Genomic DNA, 21,653 nt, shown 5'->3' on the forward strand with positions numbered 1-21,653 from the left:
GTGAAGCGCAGATGAGACGGGCATTATTTGTTGCCTTGTTTTCGTTTGAAGAGCAGAAAATGTAACCTCCAAACCCCTGTGGGCTTCACAGCCGTGCGCAATATGTCCAAACCAGTGCCAACCCGTGCGTAAAAACCAAATTAGCAGTAAAGAACGCCTAGTATGATTTCTAGTGTTATATTTACGGACTTGCGCAACGTTATTAATATATTTTTAATCGACAAATCTCATAATGGCCACCCCCAAATCCCCCCCAAGCTCCAACACAGTCTGCAATCCGCGGACATATAAATTATTGCCTTTGTTTTGAACAAGTTGTTGAGCCCACTGAAATGTCACTTCAAATCCAAAATGGCGATCAGGTGAGGTCACATATTGCGCACCAATCGGAGGCTTGTTTTGCTCCGGACCCACGTGGGGACGGGGCGCAGCGGTTGGACGATGTGGCTGAACGGTTTGGAGGTCTCTGATTGGCGAACGCGGGGCCCTGTCTCCGCAGACGGCTCCTCGTGTCAGCGCTCCAGTCTGTGTGTGGCACGGAGCGGCGGAGGAGCGGCGGAGAGCGGAGTACACCCAGCGAGAGAGCCCCCCGTATTCTCATTTTCCTCTCCGAATTCACTTTTGGACCGCGCGTGGATTGTGCGTAAACACGGGATCTAATTGACGCTTTCTTTGTAGTCGTCCGCCGTCAACAACCCCGCACATTTTCAGGGTTTTCCGCACGCACGCACGCACTGACGAGGAGAGACGCACTCCGCCAGCGGGTTTTCAAAGGACTCTAGGAGGGGGCAGAGGAGAGGAGGACAAGCGGACTACTCTTCGACATAACGCACCACGGAGCGATTTTGGCACCGCCTCGACGACCGCTGCGCACCACACGGATATTACGCGTTTTGTTTTTTTGTGGATACTATTTTTTTTCTACCTGCGCGAGGGGAGAGGACCGAGCGGAGACAAAGGTAACGAGGATCCGCTAACGAGGCGAGGGCGGCTTTATGGCAGCCCCAGTCGGAGAGCCGCTGCGCCGCTGCGCCTTCCCCTCTCTCTTCGCTTCCCCTTCCCTCATCATCTTTCCGGATCAGCAAACAAACCGACCGACGTGCGCGTTTCTCGATTAATCAGTGACAGCCCACTCGATTTACGACGACCAAAAGCAAAGTGCAGCCTGATTAAAAGTCTCTACCCCGGGATTTATTTGCTACCTCCAGCGGCGTGTGGTTTTTTACTGCGCAAACTGTAAAGCGCACCAGTCTAAATTATGTGCAAAGCCTAATAAAAGATTTAGTTCGCTTCCTCGCTTTGATCCTGTGCCTGGCTGCAGGGGCTTGCTCGGTTTCTGCTAATGTTATTTTGTTAAAGTTGGTGTTAATGTGTGGATTTTAAACGCTGGTTCTGTCCGTATTATTAGAGCCAGGCGTATGGTGCATCAGGTTTTACACTCTTTAATGATTTATTTATTTAGTCTTTCTTGGCGTGCCAGTGGGTCATGTGCAGCTCATCTGCTCCAACACAAACCAACTGTCCTTAAAGGTCCCACATATATTACACAAAATGGATTCTTGTGAGGGTTAAGCCGTGTTAGAATGCTGGTTCCTCATCAAAAACATGCCTAGAATTGTTTTTTTTTTGTTTCATTCACACATGTTATCATGAGTCTGTGTATGTCTCCAAAGCTCCAAATGCTCTGTTCTACATTGTGATGTCATGAAGTGGTAGTGTTCACGTTCCCAGCTACCTTTTTTACCTTTTGTTCAGTTGAGATTGGGTGATTTCAGCCCTGGAATTGCCAAAAGATTCAAATAAAGGTGTACGTAGTTTAAAAACACAGCAGAGCTTTTTCTGTATTTCCACATTTTGGGTTTGAGAAAAGAACAGCCTAAATGTGCAGGATTTGTGTGTTAAACATGTGTGGATGAAACAAAACACAACTCCAGGTCTGTTTGTGATGAGGAAACAACATTAGAACATCAGAAAATGGTCTAATTATGGGCCCTTTAAGCCTTAATCGCAAAAAATGTAAAAGAAAATAGTGTAAAAATCTGCAAAAATGCCATATGTGCACTTGTACACCTGCGCCTGTTTGTACGCTGTGTGTTCTGAGTTGTGTTGTGTGTGTAGGTCCTGGGCACAGGGGCTGTCCGGTGTTGGTCAGCGTGCTTTGTCCTCCGTGCTGCCGTTAAGGGGAGGCCAGGCAGTCATTCTAAAGCCCTGGGGAATACACTGAAGCCGAGTGTGTGAAGAGGCCGCCATGTATCCACAAGGCCGCCATCCGGTGAGTACAGCCAGGCTCCTGACACTGCTGCTGCTTCTGAGGAAATACACAGCACTGTCTTCAACGTGTACTAATGAGCAGACAAAGAGGATTCACTCATGAGAAATGGAGTTTTCGGAATAGTTTTAGAATAATGTTGATGTGCATTAGAACAAGTAGAAGAGCACATAGACGAGTGTACACACACGGACAGTGTTGGGAAGGTGACTTTTAAAATATATTCCCCTACAGATTACAGATTACATACCTCAAAATGTAGTTTGTAAAGTAATCCATTAAATTAAAGTGAGTAACGTAATCTGAATACTTATTACTTGATATTGTCATGCTTTTTAAAACTACATGAATGTACCAACCACATCCTGAAAATTCTTATTGGTTCTCTTCAAATTGTCTGTTGAGTCCAAGTCTCCATGAACAGACTTTTGTTTACTGTAGAGAAGCAAAGACGAAGATCTGAACATAAGATGTTTTGTTTTATCTGCTAAAAGAAAATAAAAAGTCCAGTCTTTCCTTAACCAGATTAAAATATTTTTGATAGAGAAATTATTTCTATATGAGATCACCTTAAATTATGTCCAACCTACCGTTACTGTCATACTGTTTAGTCCTGGGTTTAGTCCTGGGTTTAGTCCTGGGTTTAGTCCTGGTTTAGACCTGGTTTAGACCTGGTTTAGACCTGGTTTCCTGGTTTAATCCTGGTTTAATCCTGGTTTAGACCTGGTTTAAACCTGGTTTAATCCTGGTTTTAGACCTGGTTTAGTCCTGGTTTAGTCCTGGTTTAATCCTGGTTTAGACCTGGTTTTAGACCTGGGTTTAGACCTGGTTTAGTCCTGGTTTAGCCCAAAATGTGAAAACAGGAACATACTGCCATGTAATCAATTTACTTCAACAAAGTAACTGTAATCCAATTACACTCACTGAAACAGTAACTGTAACTGAATACAGTTACTCATAATTTGTACTCTGACTACATAACGCCAGTACATGTAATCTGTTACTCCCCAACACTGCCCATGGACCACTGAGGATCACACAGATGTAAGAGCATGTGGGAATTTAAAAGAAAATACTGTGATATAATGTTGAAAAGAATGTACTGAGTGTTGCTTTATTATCCTTGTGGATTGGAATTGGTATTGAGTCTATTTGTAAGTGTCATTTCTTAAAGATGCACTTTGGAACTTTTCTAGATGGGGGTCTGTCACCTGCCTGTTGCCATGGAGATGTTCTTGCTATGTCTGAGATGTTTCACAGTATTACATGAAACGTTTCTATCCTGTAATTATGCAAATGCAGGTGATTTTAGAGCTGAAATACGTGAAAAACATTTAACAAACTGAGCGATGTCGGGTTGCCTCTCCACAGAGCTGACTTGTAACTTGGCACGGTGGTTCCCCTGCACTATAGAGATGGATATGTCTAATGCTGCACTGTGGAACATTCCAGGCAAAGCAATAGCAGACCCTCCATCTGAAAAGTGACATACTAAGTTCTTCTTCACTTACCGTACGCATTCAGAACATCCTAATTATTGACAGTGATGAGTTTATAAGCTCTTTTCACGACTATCAGACCAGAGTGAAGTTTAGCGGAGACAGTAAAGCTAACTAGCATGCAAACAAGCTCTTCCTGATTATCGGACAGCCTTAGTGCAGATATATTGTATAAGCAGCTCTTGCTCAAATACGTGGGAGAAATCGTGTCCAGTGTTTTATGTTCTGCCACAATCACCAGTTTATTCCACAAGTTCCAGGTCAGATCTGTGGAGAGGCGACGCCGCTCACAGTTAGAATGCCTCTTTTCTGGGTAGTTTTGAGCTATAAATCCACTTGCAGTTAATAATAATAATAATAATAATAAATAAATGTAAGGTAGAGCTGTTTAATGTCACACTGTGGGACATTCCACACAGAGCAGTGAATTAGGGGTGTGCAAAAATGTTGAAATATCGGTATATCATATCGTTTAATGTGATGATACAGTATTGATAATGTGGCCTGCTGTATTGATCAATCACCAATAGTATTTTTGGTGTTTTTGACTAAATTATGTTGTTCCAGCTAAAGTTTTGTTGTTTGTTCAGAGGAAGGAAACTCTTTAAAGCGACACATTTGACATATTTGATGATTAAAATGTTTGTGTTTAATATGAACTTTGCACAAGACGTGGTTTAACAAAGACTTTTAGTGTCACAGCCATGATTTAGACTTTGTTTACTTTATTTAGACATTATTTACTTTATTTAGACTTTTTTTATTGAACCATATTGAATTGATTTGAAATAAGTCGTATCAAATCAAAAGCTCACTGTATCCTGATATGTATCGTATTGTGGCCTGTGTATCGTATCGGCAACTTCACAATGATCCCAAGCCCTAAATGACATCTCCACAGAAACCAGCCCCCAACCAAAACATCACATAGTCACACGGACCAAGAACACGGACTGATGCAGAAAGACGGAGCGGTTTGTGTAGACTAGTGAGACAGAAATCAATAATTGGCCATAAAGTAACTTGGCCACTTCCAGATTTATGGCCGCTCTGCTCTGTGTTTGTGCCTCATGAGCAGCTTCTTATCCTCGTAGCCTTTGTGCGTGTGTTATCTGTGCGCCTCAAATATGAGCTGTATTCCGGCTGCAGGACAGCTTGTGTAAACAGAGCACATATCCACACAGGGGCTGATAGAGGCCACACAATACCAGTCACACACAGCACAAGTATGTGGCCTGTTGCATAAACCACAGGAGAGACTTTAGACATCGGGAATCGTGAGCGAAGAACATGTTTCACGCTCCGCCCACTTGCTCCGTACTGCGCTCGGATGTTGAACCGTGACAGAGAAACTGCAGCCTGGGACAGTCAGTGGGTGCTGTTACATGTGCACACAAAATCAAGATTAAGATACAAATTTAGGGAGTTATAAGATGATCTAAATGACATGTAAACAGTCAGATTTCATTCTGATCGTGGTCCCTTTGATTACTCAGATTAGGGCTGCTTGATTATGGAAAAAACATCATTATCACAATTATTTTGGTCAATCTTGAAATCACAATTATTCAAACAATATTTTTTTAGTTACACGGTGCATTTATTCAGCATTTCTCTCAAAAAAAAAAAAAAAAAAACCTCTTTGTTATTGATGAATTTATGCAAAACTTTCAAATTCAAAATAAATATATGCTACAAATATGTACCTTTTAGAGCAGTTTTGCAATTTATAAAACATAAAATTAATAAAATATACTCTGAACATGAAATAAGGCAAAAGCAAACAAACAAACAAAAATGTATCCAAAATAAACTATAAATCCAGCTGTTCTACAATCTCTATATTAAAAAAAAAATATATATATATATATACATTTTTATATTACAAAAAAAAAAAATCCCAAAATAAACTTAAGAATAATAAATAAACTTTGTTAAGCTTTATCGTTTCAACTCAATTATATAAGTTTAGAGATCGTTTGACACACAAATCGAAATTGTGATCAAAATTTGATTAATTAATTACTAAAGCTTTAACTCACATCAGATTTAACATTTAAGTCGTCTTAGGTTCTTATCCAATAAAATGTTTTATCTGTTCAGGCTCTGTTTTAATTTTGCTTTTATTTTCATGATATTAAGGAAAAGTGTTGATTCTTAATATCGACTTCAATAGCACTATGATAATAAAACCACTTTTAGATGATGGAATGTAATTTTAAATAAAATATCCTAGTTATAAAGCTGCAATGATTAACTTGACTAATCGTGACTGGTTGAGTATAAAACAGTGTAATCATAATCTTTATCTGTGCCGTACACACACACGAGATAAGAGCTGTTCTAACACAGACAGCAGCTTTATTAAAACACTATGTCCAAAGAGAATCAACCATTTCAGATTATCATATAATACACTTTATGCAGAGACACTGTGTGTGCAGACGCCTTCAGTCTCAAGACTTCAGCCTCTATTTAGTGTCTCAGTGTACATTAGGTTTATACTACTCTTTTAACATGTGTAGAATTCAGATAATCATCAGTTGTAGCTCAAACTGGTTCCACTAGTTCATAGATCGAGACCATTGTACAACTCTTCTGGAAAGGCCCGTTTCTGTATTGTTTTCTACAGTATGTATACTTGTTGAAATGAGTGTCTTTAGTACAAGTTGTAGTATTTGTAGTGTTAAACTGAGATGTGGTGATGCAGGTTTGGATGAATAAAGCAGAATAATCCAACTAAAATACCACATCTTCACCTCATCTGAAAGACCCCAGCCCACTCTGCAGTTTAACACCGAGCAAAAGTGTGGAGATGAGGCTTTTCCCTGATCTATGTTATAATGTCTTCACAAACACACCTGCAGTTTTGTTTGTTTGTTAGTTTCATTCACACACATTGAACTCACAGACCCTGCTGATTTAAACTGAGTTCTTCTCTCAAACAGAAAATACTGTGTGCCACTTTGTGATGTCATGTGTTACATACTAAACGTACAAGGCAGGGATGTAACAACAACCCAAATATCACGATATCGCATCGTCAGAACGCTCACTAATATCGTGGTCCATTACAATATATGGAATTGAAATGTTTTTCACTTTAAAGTATTAAAAAGAGGGAACTGCATAGGCCTTGATCCTTTGTTTACTTTACTACATAGTAAAATTACTGTTATTAAGCAGGTTTAAATCTTATTTCATTGGAATAGGGCAGTAATGATTTACACTGAAGAAAAACTGCGTATGTCCAATTCTGTTAACTTCTCCAAAATATTGTAATAATTATCGTACCGTGAGAGGCATATTGTGATAATATCGCACTTTGAGATTTGGATATCCCTAGTAAAAGGAGCTGTACTACTGCTTCATGACATCACAAGGTGGAACTGAGCGTTTTCAGCTTAGGAGATGTAGACAGACTAATAAGAAAGTGGTTCTTAAACATGTGTGAATGAAATAAAACACAACTCCAGATTTTTGAGGTGGTAAAAACATTCTAACAGGGCCTGAAGTCACTTTTGTGTAATAAAGGAGGATCCACAGTGGGTTAAAACTGTGCAGTTATTCTGACCCATATTCAAACCTGTGACATGCATTGTGCCGTAGTCTCACGGGCTCGGAGTATTGTGCATCTGTAATAGCAGGTGTCATTGTTCTCTCGGTGTTTGTAATCATACAGACATGTCACTGGACCTGTTTGTGGAGTTAAGCCAATTGCCAGTGTCTGATAAGCGCTGTGAGAACACGGCAGGCCTGCAGGAGGCCACGAGCACACCGGCTTTAAGAGGAGCTCAGTCAGACTTACACCTGGCACTGTCCAAATCCAGTCACAGTTTGTCCAAATCCAGTCATGTTTGGATGCACTGATTTGAAGTAGACACGCACAGAGCCAGCCTTTTCACTTCTGATACCAGAACTATGGCTTTGTTTTACTCATTTGAATTCTCAATATTGATCTTTGTAGAAATGGGTCAATTGACTTTTGTTCAAAATTGCAGATGTGATACGTGTACTGGTGTTTCATCAGAGCAACATTAGTAATGGTAAATGTACAAAATAAGGTGGAAATAGGGGATAAGAGGAAACAGGAGTTTTCTGAGGACTCATGGCTCAAAAGCAGGAAAATATAGGGTTACTCTAACATGTCTAACTCAGTTTTTTGGACTTTGGTTATGATGGGATCTATTAAAACAAGGTTAAAAGCTCATAAAGTAGATTTGACATGTGATGCCCCCTTTAAAACAGATTGACTTTAAATGCCAATCGTTCACAGTCACAGATCTTGTTTGAATATGTCATGTCATGGCAATGGTCACATGAGCATCAAAATCAGATTTTTGACCTTTTAATGTTATTATTATACAATCCTTAAAGTCTGTGACTGTTCAGAGGGACCGAGATCAGAAGAAATACAATGATTTTGCTGTTTATGTGTCACGGGAACTCCAGAAATCTGGTATTAATCAGATTTGAGTGTGCATGTAACTACAGCCACTGTTACACTCATGTTTGTGGTTACTTCCAGTGTATCAATACAAGAGCAGTTATTGAGCTGTTCAGAGTCAGCAACAGCCAGGCCATAGTCTTATAACAGTATGGGATTATTTTAATCATGAACAGATATACAGGAGCTGATATGTGCTCTAGTTCCAGATCCTGGATCGGAGCAGGCGCTGGTATCAGTGCATGCCTCAAATAAATCTACTTTGATAATGTTATTATTAAAACAATTATATATATGAATTTATATGTAGAAGTCATTTTTCACGTGCTATTTTATTTTGATTAGTGTTATTATTTTGTTAATCATGTGGAACATTCTGTATATTTCCTGTCTGTTTTGCACTCTTACTCACTCTTGCTGTCTGTCTGTTCTTCTGCAGGCCCCTCACCAGCCGGGGCAGCCTGGCTTTAAGTTCACCGTGGCCGAGTCGTGTGACCGGATTAAGGATGAGTTCCAGTTCCTCCAGGCCCAGTACCACAGGTAAATATGTGACGAGAGTGAAGGGAGATGGGGGTGCTACCGGGGGAAACTGATGTGCAGAGGGTCATTGCTGTTATGACACCATGTCCACACAGAAGTCAGGGTAACAGAGTGTTTGTATGAGATCATATGTAACACTGGTCACATGTGAAATGAATTGTGATCTATTGAACTATTTGAATGTTTGGTCACTGTGTCTAAACCAGGAGTCTCTAACCTGTAACTCAGGAGCCACCAGTAGCTCTCCACCCACCACCAAGTAGCTCACCAAAGGGTTTTGAAATTGTCCCATTGTGCTGAATAACAACAATGTGGTTAATCAAATGCCTCTTACTATTGTACATGTATCATTTAGAAGCCCAAGTTTGTGCACTAATAAATGGACACTGGTTTCTCTTTTATAGGGACCTAACTGTACCCAGTGGCTCACCCTCTTTCTTATTATCGTCTCAATTTCTAGCAGCCCTTAAAATGAGCAGCTCTTTAGCATTTTTGTTTTGTCAAGGCTCACTGGAGGAAAAAGGTTGGAGACCCCTGGTCTAAAAGCAAAGAATCATGTAATCAGTGTTTGGTCTCACTCTGATTTAAGAAAGCTTTAAAGTGATCTTCCTCATTAAAATCTCACACTCTTGTAGTTTTAACAATATTGACAATAGGAGTTCTCATATGAACTTTATACTTAAATGAACCGTATGGAGCCTTTGCTCCATTAGTCTTGAAAAATGCACTATAATCACAACAGAACCTGTCACCAGAGCCTGAACCTGCAGACAGAGGACACGTCCAAGTGTGTCTCATTCTCAGTATATAGACAGGCCTCGTGAAGCTCAGATCCTCAGGAATTCAGATCAGAGAGGGACCTTTTAAGTTTAAACCACCTGGATTTCAGCATTGAAACCAAATGAGACTCACATGAGGCTCATTCTCTTTTCTAATTGGATAAAATAGCAAATTATAACAAAAACCCCCTCACGTCCAATGTTTTTGTTTTTGTACTTTTTATCTTTTAAATTGTTTTGTCTTTGTGGTAGTATCATAATTGTACCACCATGAGACGGGCTCCATCCATACTCACCTACACAGCAAAAATTGACTCTCACAGAATCAATCTGAACATTTTCTCAGTGTAACACTGGACCAAAGTTCCTGATTAACCAGAAATCCAGAGTTATATTAACGTTTTGAGAGTGAACAGATAACACTTTGTAGAGTTATCCTGATTTAGATAAACAACACACAGAAGTGTTTCATTTTTACACTTTGAGTTAATTAAGAGAGATGAAATTCTGTACAAAACTGGTTCAAACTGGTTCAAACACTTTTTGTGTTTAAAAAAAACCTCTCAAAAATGTTACCGACACACTTTAATGCAGTAGTTGTTGACATAATACATTTGAATATGGTCACAAACTAGTGGCACCTCATTTGAATGCAGAGTACAGGCTGATGCTGACCCTCGTCACTGTGTGTACATGAAGATAAAGACACTATTTCACATGTGAAAGCTGAAGTCTCCCTCGTACGACGAGCATGTGGCTAACTGCAGCTCCAAAAACAACAATTACTCCTCAAATGTGCCACATGAGCTCTCAGTGTGCCTCCAATAACACTCTCTCCTCTCCCCAGCCTGAAGGTGGAGTACGACAAACTGGCCAATGAGAAGACAGAGATGCAGCGTCACTATGTCATGGTGAGTGTGAGTGATTTAGTGACAGCGCCCCCTGTATAGCCTGAGGAGACTGCGCGCAGGTGGTGTGGGCCATGTTTTTACTGACTCCAGGCGCCGAGCAGGGGTCAAACGTCCACCTATTGATTATGGGCTGTGCTCTGACCCCTCCCACCTCCACCCCGGCACCCAAAGACCAACCCCACCCTCCCCCAGGCATGTCCCTCACTGCCCTGCCCCCTCCCCCCAGGCTCCACACGGGAGCCTTTTCAGTCAGAAGATTGAATCAGAACTTCCACAGGCTTTTATTCTGTGTAAAAGCTCTTCCTGTAGTTTACACTCTACAAACATGTTCAGAAATATCCCTGTGTGTCAGATGCCCTCCCTGTGTGTCAGATGCCCTCCCTGTGTCTCCATGGGGTCTTTATTCTGTGTAAAAACTGCTCACCCTGTAGTTCAGACTCTACAAACATGTTCGGAAAAGCATGGGGTTCTTAGATTAGATTAGTTTAGCTGTAGTTTTGTTTAGTTGAGTAATGGTGAATTTAAAGGTGCACATTGTAACTTTTCATGTCTGCTTGTCTCCATGGAGATGCTATTTCTGTGCCTGGAATGTTCCACAGTATGGCTTTAAACTATCATAGAGGTATTTCCATTGCTAAAATTCCTAAAGTTCCCATCAGTCACTGTGCTTTCTTCCTGTGAGCACCTCTCCACAGATCTAACCTATAACTTGGCCTTTTGGCATTATGTGTTTACGGAGTTAAATATACAGAAAAAAATCATCTGACATCATTTTAAAAGAAAATTTAAAATTCAACATTTTAAAAGCTCAATGAAACAGAACCATTTAAGTGTTGAACTCTTATTTCAACAAAAAATGCTTAAATTATTGTCCTGCGAAATGATGTCGTATTTAATGCCATGCCGTGGAACATTCTATGCAATGTTATACCAACTCACCTGAGAAAAGTGCATCTTAAATTTGAAAATGTGTCAAAAATGTTTAGTTCAGATTTTAAAGGTCCCTGATAACGCAAAATGGATTCGTGTGCTCTTGAAGCCATTTTAGAAGCTCTTCCCTCCTCAAATTACACAAGACCTGGAGTGGTGTTTTGCTTCATTCACACGTTTGAGTAACACTTTATTATCAGTCTGTCTACATCTCCAATCTCAAAATGCTGTGTTCCACCTTGTGATGTCATGAAGCTGTAGTTTTCAGATTAAGAGCTTCATTTATTTTAGTTCAGTAGGTGTGAAATGATCTAAATGATTCTAGTGACGATGTCTGGAGAACACAGTGGAGCACTTCCTGTATCACCACATGACATCACAAGGTGTTTTTCAGACTGAAAGAAGAATTCAGCCTAAATCTGCAGGGTTTGTGGTGAAACAAAACAGAACTCCAGGTCTGTTTGTGAAGAGGAAACGGTGTTATAACACAGATCAGAAAATGGCGTAATGTGGAGCCGTTAAAAAAGTCTAATCTGGTGTCCCTGGTGTGTCAGAGGGGCTCAGGTATGTCGATAGTGAGTAGTTCAGCATTAACAGATGGAGCAGGAATGCAAAGAAGCCAGTGAGTTGTAGGTTTCCCGTCCTGTCACTGCTCATGTTTTGTCTGTACTGGCCGTGTGTATTTGACTTCAAAGTACTTGGCCTTAAATAGTCCATGTCAAATGTTTTGTTTATGACTCAGCAGCTAAACCCTGTTACTCAGTATTTCTCAAACTGTTCACAAGTACTACCTCACTGTGTTTAGCTTCCAAGTACTAACAAGAGAAACCAGGACTGGAGCTGGACTGGGCTAGACTGGACTGTAGACCGGGATATAGACCGGGACTGTAGAGTCTAGACCGGGACTGTAGAGTCTAGACCGGGACTGTAGAGTCTAGACCGGGACTGTAGAGTCTAGACCGGGACTGTAGAGTCTAGACCGGGACTGTAGAGTCTAGACCGGGACTGTAGACCAGGCCACTAGACCGGGCCACTAGACTGGAACTGTAGACTGTAGACTGAGACTGTAGATCTGGACTGTGGACCAGAACTCTGGACCAGGACTCTAGAATCTAGACTGGAACTGTAGAACGGTACTGTAAACTGGGACTGTAGAGTCTAGTTTAGAGTTTAGTTCAGTCTAGACTCTAGACTGGGACTCTAGACCAGAATTCTAGACCGAGACTGTAGACTGGGACTGTAGATTGGAACTGTAGAGTCTAGTTTAGACTCTAGACCAGGCCTCTTGACTTGGACTCTAGACCGGGACTGTAGACCAGGACTGTAGACTGGAACTGTAGACTCTAGACTGGGATTCTAAACTGGGACTGTAGACCGGGACTATAGACTCTAGACCAGTACTCGGGACTCTGGACTGGGACTGTAGAGTCTAGACCAGAACTTTGGAGCAGGTCTAGAAATCTCGTTCTAGACTCATATAGGACTGAACTATAAATGCACAATATTTACTCACTGTTGACTGTGAAACTGCTGGTTAATTCTTTTAATTAAATGAAACCTTAAGTTATTGTTTGTCAGATTTAGTCAAAATCCAAACTGAATCCAGACTTAATGAGCACTAAATCGAGAACTTTTTGAATATTTGAAGTTGCATCACATTTTTATTTCAAGTTGTGAGGACACACAAGATCAGTGAAATGGAAAAGTTTAATAGTATGACAAAAGAAGAAGAGAGAAGGAGAAGGGTGGAATAGCAAAAAGAAAAAAAAGTAATACTTTAACTTTAAAATATTATTACACAAGTAGAAGTACACAGTAGCGCTGAAGTAAAAAAGTAATAGTTGGAGTAACTTCTGGACATAAAATCTGATTTACAATTTGCAGTTAATGCAATTTTTGACAAAACCATCATCGCCACTGCAAGAAACCCACATGTTCAAATCATTTCAAATTGTCACATAAGAAACCTAAAGCTTTTGTCACGTGTAGACTTTTACTTTTTACTCAAGTGTTTAAGTAGGAGTAAAAGTATGCTGTCAGTTAAGTTGTATGAAAAGTAAACGCGTCCCCCACCTCCAGTCGTACGGACATTACAGGAGCTAACAGTGCAGTACAGGGTTATGTGTGTGAGACGTGCTCTGACCAGAAACCACTTCCCTTCACACTGCTGAAGGTGCCATACGTGTTTCACAATCACGTTATGTAACATCTCTCTCCAATCACAATCAATCTGTACACATTTTCCAATAACTCTGTAACCGGGCAACTTCTAGTAAACAAACTAAGCCTATCTCGCCCGTGGTGTGTGATGGGTCATGTTTAGACCGGTGCCACTTCCTCTTTATTGTTTTGTTCAAATAGAAACTCCACAAAGTGCCAGTGTAGTAACATCGTTCTGCCCGCTTCTGTTTATAGATGCTTTTAGAATTCTTTAAAGACGAGGTGTTATGCAAAATCGGTTGAGCTTTCTATTTTATTGTAACATTCCTTCAAAACATGTCTGAAGAGGTTTTATGTCAGCATGCATGTTTGAGTCATCAAGTGATCTCTCCCAGACTTTATTCAAGATTCTGTCTGAGATCCGCCCATAAGCCGACATCACCCAGGCTCCCACACGACTATTCTCCATAAATATACAAACACACAAAACTGTACACAACAACCTGACAAGACACTCACGACTACACCTGTGAAGTAGTAGTAGTAGTAGTACTAGTGGTAGTAGTAGGTAGTAGTAGTGGTGGTAGGTAGTAGTAGTAGTAGTAGGTGGTAGTAGTAGTAGTAAGTAATAGTAAGTAGTAGTAGGTAGTAGTAGTAAGTAATAGTAGGTAGAAGAAGTAGTAGTAGTAGTAGGTAGTAGTAGTAGTAGTAGTAGTAGTGTAGTAGTAGTAGGTGGTAGTAGTTGTAGTAGTAGTAGTAGTAGTAGTAGTAGTAGTAGTAGTAGTAGTAGTAGTAGTAGTAGTAGTAGTAGTAGTAGTAGTAGTAGTAGTAGTAGTAGTAGTAGTAGTAGTAGTAGTAGTAGTAGTAGTAGTAGTAGTAGTAGTAGTAGTAGTAGTAGTAGTAGTAGTAGTAGTAGTAGTAGTAGTAGTAGTAGTAGTAGTAGTAGTAGTAGTAGTAGTAGTAGTAGTAGTAGTAGTAGTAGTAGTAGTAGTAGTAGTAGTAGTAGTAGTAGTAGTAGTAGTAGTAGTAGTAGTAGTAGTAGTAGTAGTAGTAGTAGTAGTAGTAGTAGTAGTAGTAGTAGTAGTAGTAGTAGTAGTAGTAGTAGTAGTAGCAGTAGTAGTAGTAGTAGCAGTAGTAGTAGTAGCAGTAGTAGTAGTAGTAGTAGCAGTAGTAGCAGTAGTAGTAGTAGTAGTAGTAGTAGTAGTAGTAGTAGTAGTAGTAGTAGTAGTAGTAGTAGCAGTAGTAGCAGTAGTAGCAGTAGTAGTAGTAGTAGTAGTAGTAGTAGTAGTAGTAGTAGTAGTAGTAGTAGTAGTAGTAGTATCATTTGCCTTTTAACATATAATACCAGATTTTCAGCTCACTCACTTCTTTCTGCTTTTGTCCCATACAAATCCTGATCATTGAAATAAAATGATTTGTCAACTAATACAGATTATAGTCAGCTAAGACTGATAAATCTACTAAAGGACCACAGCCCTAGAATACTTCATGTAGTATATATTATATTTCAGTACACTGTCCTCTGTCTCTTTAACCTCCGAGGACCTGAACTCTTGCATGGTTTTACTGATTTCTCTTTCTCTCTATTTAGGCTGATTGGGACCTGATGAGTGCAAAAACAAACTATTATATTTCTTTATGATGTAGTTTGAGAAAAAATTTAAGAGATTCATTTTATATTTTAATACTTTTGATGGAACTCAAAGTCACAATTTGAATAAAGATTTAGAAAAACGATGAAGTGCCTGCACATCACAAAAAGTGTGGGACATATACAGTATGTGCACATATGTGGACGCCAGGTCCTAGGAGGCTGCATAAATAAATAAACCACGCTGAACATATCAGTGCTGTAAGTGATATCGTATCATATCGGTATTGGTCCAATATAAAAATGTGTTTGATATTCCTGAGACGTGTCTTGTACTGTAAACAGAAGAGAGCTGCAGCTACAGAGGCGGCTGTGTATTTTACATTTATTACACAGGTGAAAAGTACTTTTGTGAACTTTACAACTGAATATTTGAGGGCCATGCTATAGATTTGAAAAAATTCTTTATCTGTATCAGCAAATATTGGTTATCGGCCGCAGCAGATAACACTGTGAAAGTGCGTATAGGATCTTAGACTTTGACTAGACTTAGACAAACTTTATTGACCCACAAGGGAAATGATTTAGACACAGGAGTCACACATCACAATATAATCTAATAACAAAGAGAAAAAATATATAAAGGGTAATATTCAAAATAAGTAACACAAGACCAAGAGACTGGTGTCAATAAGGCATAAATATACAAATAAATATGTGCAAGTACCAAGGCCCGGGGTTTCAAAATGGCCACCCAATTAAGTCAATAGGTTGAGCTCAATGGCGCATGATTCTTGATTCGCCTTTAGCCCGGTGAGGTTCTTCCGGTGGCTGTGGGCCGACTGAGCATGTGCAGTAGTGCTCTTTTCTCCCACGGACACGCACTGAGCTCGTGTATCACATGATCACTTTGACCTATCAGAGCGAGAGGAGCTAGAGTGGAGCCGGAGAGAATGATTATAAAGCATTTTTTTAAGACAACTGAAGGGTTTTGAGCTGAGAAACCGTTTATGATCTAAAATAGGTAAAAATCACCACAAAATCTGACATTTTTGAAAGTTGTTGGTGCCCTGTGAGCCGAACATGAGCAGTTTGTGATTACATTGTGCTCTTTGAGAAAAATCTTGTCTCAGCCTATGGGATTTTTTCCGCTGTAGTTCCAGTGAGTGTCACTACATCAAATCGAGGCAGCTATAAGCAACAATATCCTTTTCAGTTATTTTAATAGATCCATGGCAAGTACAAATAAAATCTAGAATCTAGTATGGAGCTACTGTGACCTTCTGTCACTCTCTCAGGCGCTCAAGTCAGAAGAAAAAAACAAAAACAAACAAAAAAAAACAGTTAATTAAATGGCCTTGATTTAACTATGCATAGATTAGCACCCACCACTCACGTTACTAGTCCATGATTATTCGGTGGATGCAACCTGTAACTGTGTTCTTGTAGAGTCAAACGTGCTCGCGTGTTCTTGAGCCCTCCACAAACCTGCTCTCAAATGCATGGGATTCTTGTACTCGTTTATCACTTCAGATTTCAGTCGTCTCTCAAACGTTCACGCTCATGAACGCTTGTAATATGTCGACTATGAGTGAAAAAATGCAGAGCCCTTCTTTGAAATGGAGTCTGGAATGTATTGTCTAAACATGTGAAATCATTCCGTAGAGACGCTGGCTGCTCACGTGACCAGAGCTGCCACCGTGCTACACTTTCAAACCTAATTTCAACTGTAAAAAAACACAACATTTGGACAAAAGAATGTGATTTTCAGCATTAAATCATAGCACTTTCTTTTCTTTTCCCATGTTGTTTTATATTTTTAGTGTCGATGCCTGCTCAAATGAGGATCTAGTTTTGATATTAGTTTTAGTATCTGATTTTCGATTCTTTTGACGAGCCTAAATGACACGCAGAATTCTGAAAATGCAGTAATAAAACTACGTAGACTATGCTGGCAGGTATCCGCATCTAACCTTTATGTATACTGAAGAGCACTTGAGTTAATCTGACATTTCTGTAGACAAAAATATCTCATGTGTGCAGATTTCAGCTCTTTTAATGACCCGCTTTCATAAAAGAGCCGTTTATTAGCGAGCGTTTGAGCGCACTTGAACCTGAACGACGCTGTGAAGTAAATTATGGAATGGAATGGTTCTGTCTCATTATTAGTGTGCTCCGAGTTCTGTTTTTTGATTGATTCATTAAAGTGCATGTGACAGGTTTTCACATTTTTCTATTTCTGACTTAGTTTTTTGACAGTTTAAAGGTGTCATATTATGCAAAATGGATTAATGTGAAATTTAAGCCACGTTACTATGTTGTTGCCTCCTCAAAAAAATATACGTAACATCATTTCACGCCATGTCATCAAATTTCCAGAAAAACTCACGCATCATGTCTTTTTAAAAATTTTGAAAAAAAAATACCAGCTGGTCCCTTACTATCATGTACCAACCCTGTGAATTTTTTGTGATTTTAGAGTATGTGTCAATTTTCGTTCCCAAAATGCACGTCATTTTTTCTCGGCCATTTTCACAGGTTGATGTCTCCGTAAGTATCACACATAGAGGGCTGACATTTTGTAGGCTTGTAGTTCTCTACTCTGTGTTCAAATAACATTTATCGAAAGTTTGGTATCTCAACTCATTGTCATTTTATATGAACTTTAAAAAAAAAAAAAAAAACTCATTCATTTCTGTGGCCTAACATTTTTTGCCTCTTTTTAAACCTACTTGTAGATGTAGGAGACCCTTACATTTTTTTTGAGAATCAAAATATGTACTAGGACTGTTAAAAGAAATCACTAAATGCTGAAAATTTGAAATAGGTTATGTGTGAGGGTCCTGTTAAAAACAATAAAATGTAACATGGTCCGATTTTCACATGTAATTTCTGGCATGTGGATAGTGATAAAAAAAAATATTTTTTTCCTGAAAGACCAGAAAAAGACCTTTCATATGGCACCAAACATATGTATTTTATGAAGCTCCTTCAATTTTTTATTGTATCTTGAACATTTGCATTTGACACAATGAGACAAGTATACAGTGACCAACAGTGAAACAGTGAAAACAGTGAAAAAATGACGTACTTTTTGTTGATGATCGAAAATCACTAAAACTTCACAGGGTTGGTACATGATAGTAACAAACTATTTGGTAATTTTTTCAAAATGTTTTGAGATGGAAGTGCGTGGGCCATTTGTTTAAATGGTGTGGAATGACCCTTTCATAACTTTTTATTATTATGAGTCTGTCTACATCTCCAAAGCTTAAAATGCTCTGCTCCACCTTGTGATGTCATGTAGTGGTAGTTTACAAGTGGACAGCTCCTTTTACTTTTAGTTCAGTAGAGATTGGAAATTTCAGTTTGAGAAAAGAAAAACCTAAATGTGCAGAGTTTGTGTTAAACATGTGTGTATGAAACAAAACAGAATTCCAGGTCTGTTTGTGATGAGGAAACATTATAATATAGATCTGAAAATAGCACAGTATTGCCCTTTTAAATAAACTTGAAAAGGCTCCGGCCCCTCGGTGTATGCCTGCTTTTTATTTGATCAGTGTTTTATGTTACTTAATATCTCTGAGGCACAGTCGTGGTGTGTGATGTTGTGCACTGCTGATGACATTACAGCCTTTTCTCATTCTGATGTTTGTAGAAATTACAGGGTTTGCAGCTTTAGTTTTAACCATGATAAAAAGAGGATATTTTTTTGTTTGCAGACAAAATTAATGACTTAACTAATGACAGTTTTTGGGATAGCAAACTGCAGCCATTCAAAAGGCAAAATAATATGATCATGTGTAATTCAGCCTGTTCCCGTGACCCTGAACAATAACACGAGCTGTGTGTGTTTGTGTCGCCCTCACATGTGTCTAATGTTGTGTTGTTGTGTTTCAGTACTACGAGATGTCCTACGGCCTCAACATCGAGATGCACAAACAGGTATGTCCCTGTCACTCACACTTCTACAGCACACACACGTCACACACACACACACACATGCACACACGCACATTTGCGCACACACACATTTATACTGGCACAGTAGGAAGTAAGTGTCTCACATTTGAGCTGGACTTATTCTCTGACACTACAAGAGCTCATGAGTTCATTAAACTGACTAGTAGGCTGCAGTAGTAGCAGTACTAGACAGAGGATGTGTTGTGGCTCTCAGGAGCTCAGAGCAGAGCCACTAAACTCTCGTTAGAAGTGGGATGTGAGAGGGAGCTCTGAGTAAACATGTTACTACATAGTACTGTCAAAGCACGTACATGTACACATGAACACACCGGTTACTTCAATACTACACTAGGACTTGTCTGTTAAAAAGATCATTTAACCTGTCATCTTTACTTTTAACAGTCAAAGTGAGAGGCAGAAGAACAGAAAATGTAGCTTAAATAAACCCAAATTAAAAAAGAAAAGAGCCTGACCCATTTTACCACCAGCTTCCTCTTAAAATGTATTATTATATCACTAAATATAAATGCAGTATATCAGTTTTCTGCACCTTGTATGTCCATTACATCAGCATCAGCCCCATAAATCCATAATCCTGACTGAAATACACAACACCTAAAGCTGCACTGTGTAACATTTCCAATGGCACGCCTGCTACGTACCCAGAGACAGAAAGTTCAAGCACACTTTGACCCTTCTCCATTCACTGAAGTGTTGTGATCTCCATGGAGACAAGGGACAAATGAGGAGTGTGGTCTGTGGAAAGACGTGCTCACGTACAGTACGGCCGCATGTTCTTCAAGGTTTTTAGTGCAATAAAAAACACATTTACTCAAGTTTTCTGCCCTCGGACCATATGGCGTCAAGACACTTCATCTGCATGAGGAAGAATGGAAACAAACCTGTGTTTCAGCACCGATCACACACACGCATACATACACACACACACACACACACACACACACGCATACACTCACACGCACACACACGCATACATACACACACACACACACACACACACACACGCATACACTCACACGCACACGCACACATACACACACCTGCACATTGCAGTAGTCTGTAGTAGTAGTCTGTAGTAGTTTGTAGTAGACTGTTGTAGTAGTCTGTAGTAGTAGTATGTAGCAGTAGGAGTCTGTAGCAGTAGTCCTAGTAGGCTGCAATAGTAGTCTGTAGAAGTAGCAGTCTGTAATAGAAGGAGTAGTAGTAGTAGTAGTAGTAGTAGTAGTAGTAGTAGTAGTAGTAGTAGTAGTAGTAGTAGTAGTAGTAGTAGTAGTAGTAGTAGTAGTAGTAGTAGTAGTAGTATGTAGCAGCAGGAGTCTGTAGCAGCAGCAGTAGTAGTAGTAGGATGCAGTAGTTGTCTGTAATAGTAGTAGGCTGTAGTTGTAGTGGTCTGTAGTACTAGTAGGTTGTAGTATTGGGCTTTAATAGCGGTAGTGGTAGTAGTAGTAGTAGTAGTAGGTGGTAGTAGTCTGTAGTAGGCACTAGTAGTAGTATTCTGTAGTCGTAGTAGTAGTAGCAGTAGCAGTAGCAGTAGCAGTAGCAGTAGTAGTAGTAGTATTAGTAGTATTCTTTCGCAGACAGTTAAACAGAGGATGTGTTGTTTGTGGTGGTCGTTTCCTGTGGTCTGCTGCTGCTGCTGTTGTTGTGGTGTAAATAAACTCTCTGCAGACTTTTGCACTGGTGCTCGACCTGCGTGGTCACAGCTCTCGTTTGCTTTATCGCTATTGGAAACAGGATCATTAACAGTGAATTGGAGTTAGAAGCTTTTAGCTGCTAGACTGTGTTAGGGCAGCGTTAGTCATTTTGGATGTTCAGATAAATGTGTGTGTTCAGGATCATGCAGGCACCAGCACACAGACTCACAGACGCTCACCTATCGTTGTCTTACACTCAAAGTCTAAAAAACAGGGTTGAGATAATCCCCAGGTCGCCATGACAACTGTCATCAAACGGTTCATGTGTAAGCAATGCAGTGACGTATCAATATGGTTTCATTTCCTTTCCTCTTTTAAACGTGTGGTCAGCTGTGCGTTTAAATCAAATGTTCAGTCTGTCGCTGACTGAAGGACCGCCTGACCACAGCTAATTAACAAATTCATAGACTATATTATTAGCATCACAGGCAGTGTTGTCATCTCAACTGATTACCACAACATTTTGGTAGTGTACTCAACTGAGAGTACAGTTCAAACTAGTATTACTCAAGTAGAAGTACAAAGTAACGGTCAAAGTGTCTGGACGTCATATCATCTGATAATCAGCTTGTAATTGGTCTGACAAAACCTTAAATACTGCACTAAGTCTGGGATTTTCAAGTGGGGCACTGCAAAAAGCACACATGTTCAAATCATTTCATATTGTCACTTAAAACCTTTGTCACTTTAGACTTACTCATAGTGGTAGAGGAAGCACAACGTTTTAAAATATGCTTGTATTTAAAAAAGTAGATAGTCCGCTAAATGTAACTGAGTATTTCTCTTCTCAGGTAAAGTATAAATATATTTGCTCTCTATCAATAAAAACTTTACCAATTTGACAATATT

General features: G+C 39.6%; 1 protein-coding gene across 1 annotated transcript in view; it reads left to right on the plus strand.

Annotated features, from left to right (window-relative positions):
- The first annotated feature begins 476 nt into the window (after positions 1 to 476).
- Positions 477 to 21,653, plus strand: part of tle3b (TLE family member 3, transcriptional corepressor b) — an 89,235-nt gene continuing 68,058 nt past the window's right edge. Inside the window, 5 exon segments of the mRNA XM_055154276.1 lie at positions 477 to 959; positions 2,119 to 2,272; positions 8,655 to 8,755; positions 10,382 to 10,445; positions 19,027 to 19,071. Coding sequence (XP_055010251.1) covers positions 2,249 to 2,272; positions 8,655 to 8,755; positions 10,382 to 10,445; positions 19,027 to 19,071 — 234 coding nt within the window. The 5' untranslated portion in view covers positions 477 to 959; positions 2,119 to 2,248.

Source organism: Boleophthalmus pectinirostris, unplaced genomic scaffold, assembly GCF_026225935.1.
Source record: "Boleophthalmus pectinirostris isolate CB_2022bp ecotype Guang Dong unplaced genomic scaffold, ASM2622593v1 HiC_scaffold_19, whole genome shotgun sequence".
Classification (NCBI taxonomy): domain Eukaryota; kingdom Metazoa; phylum Chordata; class Actinopteri; order Gobiiformes; family Gobiidae; genus Boleophthalmus; species Boleophthalmus pectinirostris.